This window comes from Coenobita brevimanus, chromosome 114, assembly GCF_032717465.1.
Source record: "Coenobita brevimanus isolate Jiangsu-jjx chromosome 114, ASM3271746v2, whole genome shotgun sequence".
In the NCBI taxonomy this organism is placed as follows: Eukaryota; Metazoa; Arthropoda; class Malacostraca; order Decapoda; family Coenobitidae; genus Coenobita; species Coenobita brevimanus.
Genome location: NC_137067.1, coordinates 21131914 through 21150841, shown reverse-complemented (window position 1 = coordinate 21150841; position 18928 = coordinate 21131914). Strand labels below are relative to the sequence as shown.

The window sequence follows — 18928 nt, the reverse complement described above, 5'->3', positions numbered from 1 at the left end:
AGAGCCAGCTGCAACTTCCTTTCTATCAGAGACATTCTAGACGCGGTGAAGGAAATTGAGAGGTCATCGACATACAGTGATCCTCGTACACCATCAGGAAGTACACTGATGACGCTGTTAATGGCTACAGCGAACAGAGTAACACTAAGGATACTCCCCTGTGGTACTCCATCTTCTAGTGGTCGGGCATTAGAAAGCACTCCTCCCACTCGCACCCTTAAAATTCGGTTAGATAAAAACTGTTGAATAAAAATAGGCAAGCGTCCTCGGAGACCAAACTCATGAAGAGAGAGTAAAATACCATGACGCCAGGCAGTGTCATATGCCTTCTCCAGGTCAAAGAAGACCGTGACCTGGTGTTGGTTAGTGGAGAAAGCCTCACAGACAGAAGATTCCAAGGACAGCAGTGCATCAGAGGTAGATCGCATTGTTCGAAAACCAAACTGGGCAGGGGATAAGAAGTCACCTTTCTCCAAAAACCACACAAGCCTAACATTGACCATCTTTTCCAGAACTTTACATATACATGATGTTAGAGAAATAGGCCGATAATTCGTTGCCTGTAGGTGGTCCTTATTTGGTTTGGGGATGGGGATAACCACAGCAACACCCCAACTAGCCGGAAACTCCCCGGAACACCAAATCTTATTAAACAGAGAAAGCAAAAACATAAGGGACTCATCAGATAGGTGACTTAAAAAGGCATAAGGAATATCATAATAACCAGGAGAAGAGTCATGGCACTGTGACAGAGCTGCCTGGAGTTCAGAAATTGAAAATGGAACATTGTAAGGCTCTCCCCCAGCAGAGGTAAAACTGAGATCACGAGACTCTAGGCGCCGATGGTGGCAAGCTGAAGGCGTATCCGCATCCTTCTGTGACACACTGGCAAAATGATCAGCAAGCATCTCTGCAACAGCAAAAGGATCAGCCACAGTTCCACCTGCTGCAGATAAAACGGGAGGCGAGGGGGCAGTAAATTTCCCTGAAATTTTCCTTACCCGGTTCCACACCTGGGTGATGGAAGTCCTCCAATTGATGGAGGAAACATAACCCTTCCAGGATGATCGCCTGGCCTCCTTTAAAACCCGCCTCATATGAGCTCGTGCCCTCTGATACGCCACCAAATACTGAGGATCCCCACGGTGATGACGAAGTCGAGAGAAGGCGACTCGTTTAGCTCTCACTATGGAACTGCACTCAGAATTCCACCAAGGAACCGGACATTTAGGAAACTGACCTTTAGTTCTTGGAATAGTTAAAAGGGCTGCTGAGTGCAACAAGTCAGTGAAATATGACACTGCCTCAGTAAGACAGCCAAACTCATTGACAGAAAGGGAAGTGGAACTTAATTCCCTGAAACGTGGCCAGTCAACCTTACCCAGAAGCCATCGAGGAAGACGTGGCTGAGGTCCGCCTGCACTAGCAGTTAAAAGTAAGGGAAAATGGTCACTGCCATATAGGTCTGGCAACACATCCCAGGTAAAATCTAAAACTGCATCAGCTGAGCATAAAGATAAATCAATGGCAGTAAAAGTTCCAGTCTGGCTATGGAAATAAGTCATTTTATCAGCATTGAAAATGCCCAACCCCTCATCTTCCACTAAAGAGGCCAGCATGACACCCCGAGGGTTGGCCTCACTGTTTCCCCACAGTGGATGGTGTCCATTCATATCTCCTAATAACAAAAAGGGAGAAGGAAGGCCACGAATAAGGCGTTCCAGATCCGCCCTTTCAACAACAGCACTGGGAGGTAGATAAAGACTGCAAACTGTATACTGCCGTTGTAAAAACATCCGGACAGCGACAGGATGCAGGGGAGTAGAGATGTCCATATGACTGTATGGAATATCCTCACGAAGGAAGATAGCAGCACCTCCATGACGACCTTGACCCGGCACAGGATCTGAATAAAAGGCATGGTAGCCAGAGGGACCAGAAGGAACAGCATCACCTACCATGGTCTCCTGGATGCACATGCACAGAGGAGTAAATTGAGAAACAAGATGACAAAGTTCCTCATAGTTAGCACATAAACCTCAACAGTTCCACTGGATGATAGAACCCATAATGGAGGAATGATGACTAAGTGTGGGACTGTACACCTGACAAGTGAGAGGGTTTGGATTGATGCTTATGAAGGCCCTTCGCAGGGGCCTGCCCAGCAACAGAAACCCGCATCCTCTGTCGAACATCTGTGGGCAAACGAGAGGACGAGGAAGGATGTTTTACCACACTCCTTCTTGGAGTGGGCATACCAGTTTGTTTGGAAGGTGGCTTGGGGGGTGCCTTTGGAGGCGTGGGTCGGGCAGTGCCCCCACCAGAAGTCCCAGACGTGGAAGTAGAGTCCACAGGACTTGAATAATTTGAGGATGGCATCGTATGCTTTAGATCTGAAGCGCCAACAATTTGTCCAACAACTTCCCCAAGTGGGGACTGAACCCTATGTGGACCATCAGCTTCAGCTGTCACCTGGCTAAATTCCCCAGCCTGCGGGGCAGAGAGAACAGGAGAGGGGTCAACACAAGGGTCGACAACAGAGACCTTAGGTGGTCGGTCCTCTGTCTCAGAGGACTCTGACGAACTGTATTATAATTACAAATCATAATAGATAGACAGATAAATAGATAGATAGACAGCCCTATGCTAGCCTGGGAAAAGGAAATGAGCTTGCAAGTTACACTGAGGAAAAGCTGACGACAGATTACGAAGTAGCCAGTAAGGAGATGATGCAGTTAGTTGTCAGCAGTCCAACCGTGAACAAAGACCTAGTGACCATACACACATATACACACATACTCACACACAGGCCGCTAGAACTTTCCACTCACAAGGAACACACGTGACACACCCCTGCTACACCAGAATTTAGGAAAGAGAGCTCAGAAGGAGACAAGCCTTAGAACAGGCAGGTCAGAAAAAGAAAGGGCTTAGCAACTTGAGAGAGAGAGAGAGGGAGCCAGAGCGAGACAGAGAGATAGCTAGCGGGACTCTATACTTCGCTCTGTGTGAGAGACTTGTTAATATTTCCAAGACAAATAAAAATAGTCCCATACTAGTCTTTACCTCTCCTGTCACTACATGACAAATGGGAAGCTACTCCAAGATATAAAAACCGCTCGTCCACAAGTCTAATATATATATAACTCAACCACAAAGGAACCACAAAGTCTTTTATGACATTTTCATTTTATGACATTTGGTAGCAGCGAACGTATATTAACCTCGTCTACGAATCAACATTGAATTCCTACAAAATATCAAGATTGAAAACAAAAAGAATACCTCTCACAACCAACAACACAACCAGCTCCTGACAGTATTTTCTCCAACCAGCCCCCTCCATCTCCCCGATCATCATGCTGATGCAGAGGTGAAGAGATCACACGACGCCTTGCAAATAGTTTAACAAAATATTGATACGATCTTGCAACTTCTACGACGAACCAGCAAATCTATGGACATCGTCTCCAAATTAAAAGCAAACTTCTACAAAAGCAGGCGAAACTCTACAAGATTAGCTTCAGTTCTACAGTGATTCCTACAAAATACAGCCTACAATGCAAATAGCCTACAAGTCTACAAAACAACTCTATAATCTTCATGTAACTTCAAGCAGCAACAAGAAGAATATAAAACAAAGCAAGTAAAGAAGAGGAAAAACCAAAGCAACAAGCACACAAGCCATCGCTGATGCAGAGGTCAAGACACGCAGCAAAACACCAAGTCCATATTCACAACTCATCTTACTCACCCGTCTTCACTCAAGTTACTCATCGCTACTCATTCACTCACCACAGCTACCAGTGTGGGAAGCCGACGTCACCATGTGCTGAGATAACATCACAATGCGAGTCTGCCATGCCAAGCAACGTGTGACTGACACCAGGCACTTCTCACCCACTACTCATTACTCATTATTCACGTAGCTCCTACTCATACTCATTTATTTTCACAGTTAAGTTGGAAATTCGACGTTCTATGCTGAGGTTTGCCTGGGACAGCCGTTAACCACCACCAACACCAGGCCATGGAATTTCTTGAGTAATATCGTCCATCAACACACCACTAGAATTATCAAGAGATCTTCAATCAAACCTGTATTTTTCTTCCGAGATTGACTTTTGTATCGACACACCTCTACGATCTGTATCAAGTGGGTAAAATTATACTTGCTCATTTCTTCTCAGTGCTAAAATTAGCTATATTCAACTTATTTACTCATCTATTTTGCTAGGACATAAATAAACAAGAGGCGTATTTCATAACACCATATCTTAATGACAGGAATATTTTCGCCACCCCCCACGTTAATACCAGATGACACACAATTTGCCACAACAACAGATTCACAATTAAGAGAGCCCCAAGGCAACACACCAGATAACACACAAATTGCCACAACATCAGACTCACAATTAAGAGAGCCTCAAGGCAGCCCACCCCTTGTACAACCCTCACCACACACTAAATATCGAGAAACAAATACGGCAGTTTCAGATGATGAGTGGGAAACCACCTCTGACGTAGGAAGTGCGGACTTTGCCGCTGCCTTGCACACGTATGCCAATACACTTAACAGGGTTCACCGGTCCGGTCGTACATATTCCACCATTCCCTCACACAACGATAAACACGTCCAAGTTGAATTAACAGGGCAATCATTAAAAATGGATCAAGAAACAAATACCGCTGATCTAACAACCACACCTCACGTGTTTGTGTATCACGAGGATAAAACTGCCCCAAAATTCTCTGGCACAGACAAAGATCGCATTGATGTCATTTCATTAGTCAGTCAGTGCGAACAAATGTTCATCAAGCGCCACATACTAGATGAACAAGAGAAAATTGCTATTTTTTCATCTTGCATAAGCCAGGAAAGATGTCCAGGAAGCAATTTATTGCGCTCAGATAAGCTCCATCATGCTAGGACATATGATGAATTTAAAACTGAATTTCTGAAGAAATTTTCTGGAGGTATGAACTTCTTGCCAGGTATAATTCCAGAATTACATAATATTGTAGATCTTGTAAGGGAGCACACTACAAACCATGTGCTCAGTGAAATAACTGCTGATGTCTCCACAATCAAGAGAACATTATTAGCTACATTGGAGAATTCTAATTGGATAACAGATGATGGAAAGATGTCCCCAGACCTCGTCGTGGACATCATTGGTTATGTAGCTGCCTTGTGTAAATTACCTGATAGGACCCTTAAGATCGCCAAGACGATCGCATACACCCCAGGAATGTGCTTGCTAGACTTAATGAACGAGGTAGAGATGCAGTGCAGTAAAGCAGGTGTGGTCGACACACATGCACATTCTGGTAGAATCAGGGTACCTGAGACAGTATCAGCTGTGAAAACATCTACACCGACCCCAAACAGAGAACAAAATTGATCGCGACCAGAAATGAGGCAGGCCAAACAAACAAAAACGCCTAGACCTCGTTCCCAGACGCCTTCCTACAGGCAGTTTCATAAGTTTTCGCGCAGCCCAAGCAGGTCTCGCGCCATAAACAACACTTCTTATGGGAAATCACCTCATAGGTCACAGTCAAGGGATAGGTCCATTCTATGTCATTATTGTGCAAAACCAGGACACACAAGGTATGAATGCTTTATCGAGGCAAAAGAGGACAAACAAAAGACACAAGGATTTGGTCCTTACTGTAGGCATCATAGATACCAAGGGCACTGGACTAGTGATTGCAAAACAGTAGAAAAAATTGTGTCTATGTTCAAATCGGGGGAAGACCAAGTCATGACAAAAAACGAACAAACGTAAAGAAGAACAAGGCTAAACTTCACATAGGAGGCATGTTGGGAAATGAGTGTATCTTGATACCGGCTGTATGTGAGGATCAAAACGTTTCCTTATTTTTAGATACAGGCTCTCCAGTGAACTTAATATCACATGAAGAACTAAATAGAATTCTTAAAAATAAAAAGAAAGTAACTTTTCTGGATGAAGCTGATTTAGATTTATACACAGTAGATGGACAAGAGATTACAGTGAAAGGTATGATAAGATTAAATCTCAGTTTCACAGAAACTACAAGACCATTCTCTGCATTTTCTATATCGTTGAAAACTTAGCAATTAAAGCTCATATGTTACTGGGCTTAAGATCCATGAGAGCTGAGAACATAACTATACTCCCACAAATGAATGGAATAGACTTTGATAATGAATTCATAGAGGAAATAACTTCTGAGCCCTCACCGATTGGTAGAAAAGAGCCAAAAAGAATTGGTAATATTAAAGGCTTAAACAAACATGCACAAACAGATGAGTGTATAGATCCACTCCCACCACCAACCCCATCCTCCAGAATTAGTGACCCAGATAACAGTACTGATTTATCAATTTTTCCAGCCCATCTCACTAATGATTTAGTTATACCACCTAATTCATACATGAAGGTTACCATAAAGAGCAAATTACGGAATAGTACTGTTCTTGTCTTAGAAGAATTATGTAAAGTAAAGGGATTGTCAGTAGAAAACGCATTATGTCATACGAACGACGAAGGGCAAACTCAGATATTCATAATTAATCACATGAATGGGGAAGTTCAGTTGAAAAAGGGAACTTGCATAGTTAATATTGAAAAATGTCCCGCCCCTGTGAAGGAAATAGTTATAGCTGGAGTGACAAGTGAGATAAAATCTACGGATAGAGAAAGAATAAAAGAGAATTTAATTCACTCAGGTGAATTTGACGAAGAAAATGATTTGTTAACCCTGCTGGAAACACACAGGGACACCGTAGCATTGCCCGGAGAACAATTAGGGTGTACTAACTTGATTAATCACATGATTAATGTGCACCCAGAAACACCACCAATTTTCGTACCAGCTTACCGCATACCACACTCCCAACGTACACTTGCAAATCAGTATGTCGATGAAATGTTAAAACTTGGAATTATTGAGCCTTCAGTCTCCCCGTGGAATGCCCCCCTATTCTTCGTGCCCAAACGAAATGGAGAAATGCGTGCGGTAGTAGATTACCGTAAACTAAATAATCACACAATCCCAGACAGATTTCCCTTGCCATTGCTAAGCGATGTTCTACAGAATATTGGTCCTGAGAATAATGTATTCTCGACCATCGATCTCCTAAACGGCTACTATCAGATTCCGGTATCTAAGGAGTCACGTAAATACACTGCCTTTTCAACAAACAGAGGCCATTATCAATATACAAGAATGCCAATGGGACTGAGGACAGCCCCAGGGACATTCCAGCATCTTATGAATTACGTATTGTCCGGAATTTTAGGACAAGGAATATTTGTTTATCTTGACGATATTATAATCGCAACGAAGAATATTAAGGATCATCTCAGGAAATTTGACTTACTCTTACAAAAGCTTAGTGATGCTGGATTAAAAATTAAACTTTCTAAATGCAAATTTTGCTTTAAGGAAATACATTTTTTAGGCCACAAATTAAGTTCTGATGGTATTCACACCACTGATGACAAAATACAGGCAGTGAGAAATTTTCCTGAACCCACTACGACTGACGAAGTTAGACAATTTTTAGGTCTGGCTGGGTACTATAGGTCATTCGTACCACAGTTCTCTCATATAGCCTTTCCTCTATTCCAACTACTCAAAAAAGATGCTGTATTCCAATGGGAAGAAGAACAAAAAAGGGCATTTAACAATCTAAAAATTAAACTAACAAATGCACCTTGTTTAGCATATCCGGATTACACAAAATCATTTCTTATTTGTACAGACGCATCAGTTAAAGGATTAGGGGCTGTACTGATGCAGGAAGATAAAAGAGGAAAGAATCAACCAATTGCATTTGCCAGCAGACAAACAAGAGGTGCGGAGAAAAATTATTGCACTACAGACTTAGAGGCACTTGCAGTGGTTTTTGCATTACAAAAGTTCGAGATTTGGTATATGGTTACGAAATCCACTTATTCACCGACCATAAACCACTGGTGGGTATGTTTAAAGAAAAACTCCTTTCTGGGAGGAGAGCAAGATGGAAGTGTACAGTTGAAAACTACAATGTACAAATTCATTATATACAAGGTAAAATGAACATAGTAGCTGACGCATTATCTAGGAACCCGAACACAATTCAGGTCGCGGCGTTAGATCTCAAAGGAAATATCCCAAACCACGAGGATATCGCAAAGGCACAAAGACTTGACCCAATATGGTCTAAAGTAAAATACAAGTTAGAAAGTGGAGATGACATACAATTACCCAAACTGCATGTCCCACTTGAACAATTCACAGTGGTCAATAATACATTATACAAAATTAACTCTAAACAACCACAGCGCCAAAGAAATACTAACCAGTTGGTAGTACCTAATGACATGATACCCCAAGTATTACGATTGATACACGACAGCCCACATGCAGGACATCCTGGAAAGGATAAGACATTCAGCCAAGCCCAGCTATTATATTACTGGCCTTCATTACGAAAAGATATAAACAATCATATAGACAGATGCGAATCATGTGCGAAACACAAAGGATACCCAATCACACCTGCACCGATGGGTAATTACCCTGTACCACATCAACCATGGGACGTTGTCGCTGTTGATTTACTCAAGATGCTATTATCATACAATAATAACCTATATTTATTCGTTGCAACGGATCATTTTTCCCGTTATGTCATTTTAACTCCAATTAAAGATAAGACAGCAGAGACAGTAGCAAAGGCAATAACAGATAATGTAATATGTCGCTTTACTACCCAAAAGTTATTAATAAGTGATAATGGAGGAGAATTTAATTCTGAGATCTTACAAGAAATATGTAAACAATACAACATCAAAAAGGTTAACGTTTTGGCCTATCACCCAGCATCGAATGGGTTGGTAGAGAGACAAAATAAAAAGGTATTAGATGTGCTACGACACATTCTCAGTGAAAATTATGCAAGCTGGGATGATTGGATTCCCAGAGTAGAGGCCTCACTTAATGGGTCTATAAATAAATCCATCGGTGACACACCACATTTCATTATATATGGCACAGATAAAAAATTACCATATGAGCTCCTAGAAGGTGACAGCATGCCTATATACAATTACGATGATTACTCTAAACTCCGTTTACGTGAATTCCAGGACATTCACAAAAGAGTAAAAAAACAATTACCGATGTCCAAGGAAGAAATGACGGAGGCATTTAACAAGAAGGCAAAAGATTCACCTATCAGCTTAGGAGACATTGTTTACGGTGTCATTCATACGAGAGACAATAAAATATCCCCAAAATTTGAGGACCCATACAGAGTAATTAACATAAAAGCAAACAAAGTTTTAATTAAGTCACTTTCAAGTGGCGAGGAGAAACAAGTTCATATTGACCATTTAAAACGAGTTTCAAGGGAATTATCACATAATTATTCAGCCTCGGATACAACCGAACAGGTGGACGTACCTCAAGAAACCAAGCAAGAACACAACAATGATTACAAAAAGAAATTAAGGTCATATACCAAACAATCGAACATAGGTGCAACTGTTCCAATAAAATCTACAGTACATCATTTACGAGAATTAAATATCATTTAAACTCCTTCTATAAATGAAATAACAATCAACCGTAACGCACATCATCACTATCATCGACCACAGCATTATAGGAAATTAATAGATTTTTTTTTTTTCGGTAGGTTACGATGAAGGGACTTATGCTATGGATTCTCCTCTACATAGCAAGAGGATATGCGCACTTAGACCCCAAACATATAGTACGACAAGGATGCCTCATAGCTCCAACGGCCACGACTACAATCGTTAAGGACGTCATGAGTACTGAAATAAGTCTAGATTACTTGTATGACTTACCTACTTATCTAGACAGACTTGCGACGCCGATGCGAACTCTGGACTTCATGATAGGAAATTATGTTTCACAAGCACATAACACCAAGAAAGTGAATGAAATGGTAAAGTTAGCGAAATGGAAACTAGAACAGGTGAAGTCAACTATGCTCATCATGATCCAAGATCTCCCATCTTATGGAACGGAGGTACTGAGCGACAGGAACAACATCACCCGTACTCGCCAAAAGCGCGGTTTGTTCGACTTGGGCGGCGCAGTTCTTGGGAACATCTTTGGATTGGCTACAGAGGATGACCTTAAAGAAATAAACAACAAATTTAATAAGATAGCTCAGGTACTAACATACCAAGATAAATTCATCACAGGACAGAACTCAGCAATGAAGACAATTGTGAAAAATCTGAAACAAGCAGAAAACGTAGCTCTCGAGAGTGTAGATAAAATAATGAATTAGAGGGAAATGTTACCCTTTTCCAGCACTTCTCCAACATCACAGAACATATTGACACGATTCTACTACAATTAGAGAACACTAGAGATCGTTTCAGGGCACTTATGCAAGGAATTTCGAATGCTGGTGATGGCAAGATCACAATTGACTTACTCCCAGTTCATCAGCTACGTCAGATAGTTAGTCAAGGCATACATAAACATAAATTGAAGCCGTTGTTCCGCAGTAGGGAATTTATGCAATACTACCCGTATTTAGAAGCAACACTAACACCAACATCAGTGGTAGTTCATGTACCATTCATCACTGAAGACCTGTTCACAGTATACCAAATACACCCCTTCCCCTATAGAAATAACAACACTTTGGTCATCATCAACATCAACACAGACACCGAACTCATCATGGTCTCCAAGAGACGGGACACTGTCACTTTCGCAAGTGAGTCAACGATTGAACAAAAGTGCCGCACATCCTTACATGCTGTTCATCTTTGTCCTGCGTACATTTTCACGTTTCAGCCTACTGATACAGTCCCTTGTGAAATGGCTATCATCAGAAATGACAATATTCATCATCATTGCAACTTCACTATTGCTCCAGATAAACTTGTACACCATCAACGCATTGGACACTCACAGTTTTTTTATTTCCCTCATAACACATCAGTTTACATAGTGTTACGGAACAGAGAAAGATAATGTACACTTTAAGTGAGAATACAAAAAAAATCACTACTGTCCCGTAAAGTTCCAGGTTCAAAACAAAAGAGTTAGGTAAAATTACAAGTTAAAGTTTAATGCTCAAACTAACAACAAAACATTCAGGACTCATAAGGATAATGTAATGGCAAAAACAGGTTAAATATATGGTTAACTGCAATAGCCTCTATTAACACGAAATTAGCATGAGTAAATTTATCTAAGTCAGCCCTGATGAAATGAAAAACACTGGGTAATGCTCAGTTAATGCAAGATAAATAATTACAGATACAAACTATTATTACCACTGGCTGACAAAATGAATTCTACACAATTTACAAAAACTTTCCAGGCCTAAGAATTAACCTTATGCTATACAGTACAAGAACAAAATGCAACAACACTTATACTCAAATCACACAGCTGCTAGATGGTTGGAGACTTCCTGAGAAATTCACAATAATAATAACTGTACAGGGGAGGACAGAGATGTGAACAAAATGAGGAGCAGATCTAAGTGGCAATGATGCAGAGACTGAGCTCATTATATAGGGGCCAGCAGAGCTTGATACAACTTGTAAGAAGGACGTGCAAATGAAGCCATGGGGACAAAGAGCTAAAAATCCCGCACTGAATAACAGAAAGGACGACTTACTCTACTATAATGGTAGAAGGGGGGGACTGAGGCAGAACACGCTCGTGATCAAACATGCAGCATACTGTGCGTTAAAATTACACAAAGGATAATGAAATCATTGGCTATGTAACACCTCCCCACAAAGAAAAAAGAAATTTACAAAGGAAATTTCTTATTACTGTAAAACAATCTGTATAGGGCATTACAGAACATGCAAAAGTCTTTCCTAATGTTACAAAACATGAGATCTCCCTAGCACGTTCAGTCATAGGTACTTGCCAGTATCCCTTTAACAAATCAAACTTACTTATGTACCTAGCCTTTCCGCTCTTGTCTATGCAATCTTCCACACGAGGGAGAGGGTAAGTGTCTGTTTTGGTGATCTGATTAACACATCTGTAGTCGATGCAAAGCCGCTGTGACCCTGGCTGAAAGTGGCGCAACCTGGACTTCTTATCATACCAAGTCTTCATCTTCTCCTGAGCAGCTCCTAAATTCTCTCTCGCCAGCTGTAAAGCAGTGGACAGCCGTTCTTTGAACTTCATCACATACTCCAGCAGGTTGACATCATCTTCCTCCGACAGCCAGCATTCCTTGAGTAACTTAAGGGGTCCTCTTACTTCATGGCCAAACAGTAGTTCAAAAGGTGAGAAGCCCAGTGATTCATTTGGAGATTCTCTTGCGGCAAACACAACGAATGGAAGACCTTTATCCCAGTCTTTCTGATGTTCCAAACAGTATTTCTTGAGCTTCGATTTGAGTGTTTGATGATATCTCTCCAACGCTCCTTGGGTCTGGGGATGGTAAGCTGAAGACGTGATCTGGGTGATGCCCAACTCTTTCCGAGACTGCTTGAAAACATTCGACATGAAATTACTTCCCCGGTCTGACTGTACCTCCTTGGGCAGACCAAACTTTGTGAAGAACCCTAGCATTTCCTTAACCACGTTCTTTGCTGAGATATTTCTAAGTGGAATGGCTTCAGGATAACGAGTAGCCATATCAATCAGGGTCAACACATAAGAAAATCCTGAAGAAGTCTTAGGAAGAGGGCCCACAATATCCACCAACACACGGGTGAAAGGCGCCTCAAAAGGAGGAATGGGAACTAGAGGTGCAACCTTTTCGGTCTGATTACACTTCCCCACAACTTGACAGGTGTGACAAGACTTACAATACCAGGAAACATTCCTGAAGATACCTGGCCAGTAGAAGTGTTTCAAAATGCGTGCCACAGTCTTCCTCACTCCAAGGTGTCCTGCCAAACTGGAATCATGAGCCACTCTAATGATATCCTGCCTACAAACACAAGGGATGACAACTTGATGTACAACCTCCCATTCACAGTCGGCTGATACTGTTGGGGGTCTCCACTTCCTCATAAGTACTCCTGACTTTACATAATAACAAGTAGAAGCACCGGCTGACTCTTCTTCACTGTAAGCAGAGTTAGCTAGACCTTTCAACTCAGGGTCAGCAACCTGCAACTCAACCAACTCTTGACGAGACAAATTATCAACACTATGGGGTACTGCCTCATCTGGTGAGTGGTCCAAATTAGCAAGAAAAGTGTCAGCTAGGATAACATCATCATCATCATTATCCTCTAAATCACCAGTAACTTTAGACTTAGCCCTAGTGACAGCACATGCAGGGAACACATCAGGGACATCACAATCCTGGGACGCAGCCACTGGCTCACTAGACAACTGAGGAGCTGGACACACTTGACTTCCACCAATATCATTTCCAAGTAAGAAAGTTACACCTGACATTGGGAGTGTCTCAACCAACCCAACCATAACGGAACCATTAACAAAACCAGACTCTAAATTCACTCTGCACAGAGGGACAGAGAAGTAATTATTCCCTACACCTTGTAAGATTACAGTTTCATCAGAGGAATTAACATTAGAGCCTAGAACACTGGTCAGCATAAGGGATTGGCAAGCACCTGTGTCACGATATATTTGAACTGATTTCCTGTCATTACTGTCCAGAGGACTGACAAAACCATCAGACAGGAAATTAGCACATGAACTCTTGAGAGTGTCACTCACGTTACTGCTCAAAAGAGGAGCTCCATCATGAGAATTTAAGTTACCCCTCAAAGCAGGTTCAGTTAACTCAGTTAAAGAATTCTGGGAACTCTGAAGGGTGGACACTAGACCAATTGACTGAATATTTAAAGACTCCTTTTTGTTCACATCACGCTGTCTCCTGAAACATTTCTCCGTAGTATGACCAAGCTTACTACAATAAGTACATTTACTTTTCTGAAATCTAGAGGTGAAGCTGGTATTTACTTCCTGAGAAACATCTTTATTCTCTTTCCTGTTACCTGTACTCTGAGTAGAGGCAACGTACTTACTCTCAGCTTTCCCTTTTTCTTTAGAATATCTCTTGTGAGTGAGAACATATTCATCAGCTAAAACTGCAGCATCAGACAAATTATCTATTCTTCTCTCATCAAGATATAGGCTTACATCTTTACTAATACACCTCTTGAAGTCTTCCAGCAAAATCATCTGCTTAAATTTACCAAAATCAGAATCCACATTCTTAGAATTTAACCACTGCACTAACAGATCTTCTTTGATTTTTGCATACTCAACATGGGATTGCTTATCTTGCTTATAAGTTGTCCTAAATTTTACTCTATAGGCTTCAGGAACAAGCTCATAGGCCTTAAGAATCAAGCTCTTAACTACATCATAATTATCAGATTGATCCTGAGGCAAAGATGCATAAGTTACTTGAGCTTTACTGGTGAGAACAGTTTGAAGGAGTACTGGCCAATACTTTTTAGGCCAATTAAAACCTGTAGCTACCCTCTCAAACAACTGAAAATACTTTGTTAAATCAGATTCATTAAAAGGAGGGACAAGTTTAACATTTTTAGCCACATCAAAATCATCAGAGCTAGATGATCCAGTTCCACCTTGTTTCATGCGATACTCATGGTCTGCCTGAATCCTAGCTAGTTCAATTTGTGCCTGAGCCTGTATCTGTGCCTCCTGAATCCGAGCCTGAGATTCAGCCTCCTTAGCATTTGCTTGAAATTCAGCCTCCTGAATACGAGCCTGAGACTCCGCCTCCTTAGCCTGAGACTCCGCCTCCTTAGCCTGAGACTCAGCCTCCTTAGCACGTGCTTGAAATTCAGCCTCCTTAACACGAGCCTCCTGCAGGGCTAGCTGTAACTTAGCTAATTCAATCTGCGTTTGCTCATTTGGAGGAGTTACATTAAACAAGCTTTTATTAATCATGCAAACAATTTGATCTTTAGAATGATGAGAGTGAACTGCAATTAACAATTGTTGAGCAACAAGCTTAAGTTCATTCTTTGTTCTGTTTTCTACATCACACACTGTTTGCACATTTGACAAAAAATCTTTGGCTTCATCAAGTGTAGTAATAGTAGACATCATGAATAAGTAACAGTCACAAAATATCAAGCAATATCCTTATGATAATATCCTGAATATCCTGATATGAGGTCGCCAAATTTATGTTACGGAACAGAGAAAGATAATGTACACTTTAAGTGAGAATACAAAAAAAATCACTACTGTCCCGTAAAGTTCCAGGTTCAAAACAAAAGAGTTAGGTAAAATTACAAGTTAAAGTTTAATGCTCAAACTAACAACAAAACATTCAGGACTCATAAGGATAATGTAATGGCAAAAACAGGTTAAATATATGGTTAACTGCAATAGCCTCTATTAACACGAAATTAGCATGAGTAAATTTATCTAAGTCAGCCCTGATGAAATGAAAAACACTGGGTAATGCTCAGTTAATGCAAGATAAATAATTACAGATACAAACTATTATTACCACTGGCTGACAAAATGAATTCTACACAATTTACAAAAACTTTCCAGGCCTAAGAATTAACCTTATGCTATACAGTACAAGAACAAAATGCAACAACACTTATACTCAAATCACACAGCTGCTAGATGGTTGGAGACTTCCTGAGAAATTCACAATAATAATAACTGTACAGGGGAGGACAGAGATGTGAACAAAATGAGGAGCAGATCTAAGTGGCAATGATGCAGAGACTGAGCTCATTATATAGGGGCCAGCAGAGCTTGATACAACTTGTAAGAAGGACGCGCAAATGAAGCCATGGGGACAAAGAGCTAAAAATCCCGCACTGAATAACAGAAAGGACGACTTACTCTACTATAACGGTAGAAGGGGGGGACTGAGGCAGAACACGCTCGTGATCAAACATGCAGCATACTGTGCGTTAAAATTACACAAAGGATAATGAAATCATTGGCTATGTAACAATAGTCTGTCCAGATATACCACCATCTCATACATCAGCATCAGGATTATACATAGCACCAGACTACTGTGCGGTATTTACACCAGCCATGTCTACTTTATCCACCATCAATCACTATGCCATTCTCAATCATACACACAAACATTTCCACCCACTGCCTGATATGAACTTAAACATGAGCACAAGTATTAAGCTGACTTCACCTAAGTTTGAAACTATGCAGCTGATCAATGAAACAATGATGCCCTGGGAAGATTTGAGTTTGAGTATGTTCAACCCATATTATGTGTATAGCCCAGCACCTACTGTCTTTATAATCGTCTGCATTGTAGTTGCAGTACTGCTGTTCGCAATGCACAGAATGCATGCAAGAATTGCTAATTTGGAGTCATTATTTAGTGGGGGGAGAGTTAACATCACAGTTAACCACCCTGAATGAAGTGTATATATTTTGTATATAGTATTAATTATATATATATATATATAAAATACAAAGAAGAATGACCCATATATGGCAGACCAGTACCATTATCTTTAAATGAAATATTAATAACTCTTACCATAATCTTAATTTTAAACTATTTTTTATTCTTGCATGTATGCATTTCACTGTAATAACCCAAGTACATACTGTATTACAGTTAAATAATTTACTTTAATGCATTTATTCAAATATGTATACAACTTGTTTAAAATGTAATATTACTAAATAATCACTATTTACTATGAATAATATATGTATACAATATTCATTCAATTATGTTACTTTTACAATATTATGTATTTCACTTAATTAGCTTATAAGTTCATTATAATGTGTATATAATATGTATTAATATGTTAGGACTATTAACTGTCGATGGTACGCCATTTTCGCGTGACCGAGCAATGTATTATAATTACAAATCATAATAGATAGATAAATAGATAGATAGCCCTATGCAAGCCTGGGAAAAGGAAATGACAAGTTACACTGAGGAAAAGCTGACGACAGATTACGAAGTAGCCAGTAAGGAGATGATGCAGTTAGTTGTCAGCAGTCCAACCATGAACAAAGACCTAGTGACCATACACACACATACACACATACTCACACACTGGCTGCTAGAACTTTCCACTCACAAGGAACACACGCGACACACCCCTGCTACACCAGAATTTAGGAAAGAGAGCTCAGAAGGAGACAAGCCTTAGAACAGGCAGGTCAGAAAAAGAAAGGGCTTAGCAACTTGAGAGAGAGAGAGAGGGAGCCAGAGCGAGACAGAGAGATAGCTAGCGGGACTCTATACTTCGCTCTGTGTGAGAGACTTGTTAATATTTCCAGGACAAATAAAAATAGTCCCATACTAGTCTTTACCTCTCCTGTCACTACATGACAAATGGGAAGCTACTCCAAGATATAAAAACCACTCGTCCACAAGTCTAATATATATATAACTCAACCACAAAGGAACCACAAAGTCTTTTATGACATTTTCATTTTATGACAGAACAACGTTGGCGTTTGCTAGGTACGGATGGAGCCTCAGTCACACTGGGTAAGACAGGAGAAGGAGTTTGGTCGGTGTGGACATCTGCCACCACAACAGAATTGTGCAAGGCATCAGCCACGGAAATGTGGGGAGAAACTGCAAGTTTAGAAGGTGGGCGAGGTTCAGTCTCACAAACAGTACTACCCTTGGGGACATCAATCTGCAAATCACTAGTCGAAGCAGAGGGCACTGCAATGGGTTGAGGCTTCCTCTGAGATACAGGGCGCCGCACCGACACTCCAGAAAGGACAGCAGCGTAAGTAACTCCCGGCTGGAAAAAGCGAGTCTGGGCTCTCTTCTTAGCTTCAGGAAATGAAACCCTCTCGGTTGTTCTAATAGACAAAATCTCCTTTTCCAGGCAGTAGCGAGGGCAGTTTTTAGAATTTACAGCATGAGAACCCCCACAGTGATAGCACTGAAGGGGTCCTGGACGGTCATTGGTATGACTTAGTCCACCACAGGAGACACATACACCAGGAATGCCAGTCTGTGCACGGCGGCAAAAGCGGCTGACATGCCCATATCCCTGGCAGTGGAAACAGCGCTTTGGGGTTGGTATGTATGGTTTCACCGGAAGTGATAGCCAAGCCAACTTCACAGAGGCAGGCAAGGTCAATCTGTCAAATGTTAGGAACAAGGTCGGTGTAGGGGTCAAGACACCATCTACCTTCTTCTGCAGGCGCTCTACATTTACCACACCAGCAGATCGCAGCTCCTCCAACAATCGCGCCTCCGAGTACCGGAGGAGGTCATGACAAAAAATTACTCCTTTACATCTGTTAAATGTAGCGTGTGGAGTGCAGGAAACCACTGTTCCAGAAACTGAGGTCAAAGACATCAGCCGGGAACTCTCTTCCAGTGAGGAGACCTCATTAAGGATGCTTCCATCCCCCTGAGAGGAAATTTTTGGCTCTCTCTTACAAGCTGCTAAAATTGCATGGTATAACTCAAAAATATCTATCTCTTTCACTGATCCACCTACAGAGGAATTTAGGACTAGATATTTTGTGAAAGACTGTGGCACCATGTTTTCTGGGGAGAGCTCCATAGCCAAACCAACCCGACGGAAGTTCCTCCTACTCCCAGCAGAACGCTGGGGAACAAGAGGAACGTCCCCAGGGGCCTGGAAAGGCTCCAGGATGGCAATAAGTGAGGAGTCCAAAGAATGTCCGGGTGCAGAGCCAGCGTCATCAACAGAGTTATGAATATTCGTTGCCATATTTTGCCACAAAATAACTTCATTCCCCCACCCCTCCACCCTCCACGGAGCCCAACAAGGGGAGGTCATATGCCATGGATAACACCACTGGCGACCCCAGAGGTAGCGGGAGAGTATACGTGGGTAACCACTCGGGGACCTGGGCAAGGGTGACACCAGGACGATAGGAGACACCAGGCCCCCCAGTGCCCACTTGACCCTAGCCAACACATGACCAGCCGATTGACCTGGTCGGG

General features: G+C 41.4%; 1 protein-coding gene across 1 annotated transcript in view; it reads right to left on the bottom strand.

Annotated features, from left to right (window-relative positions):
* LOC145418391 (uncharacterized) overlaps positions 1-18692 on the bottom strand; it is a 38240-nt gene extending 19548 nt beyond the window's left edge. Inside the window, exon 1 of the mRNA XM_080286794.1 lies at positions 18141-18692. Within this exon, the coding sequence (XP_080142920.1) occupies positions 18141-18692 (552 nt within the window). The remainder of the gene's footprint in view (positions 1-18140) is intronic.
* Between the last annotated feature and the right edge of the window lie 236 nt (positions 18693-18928).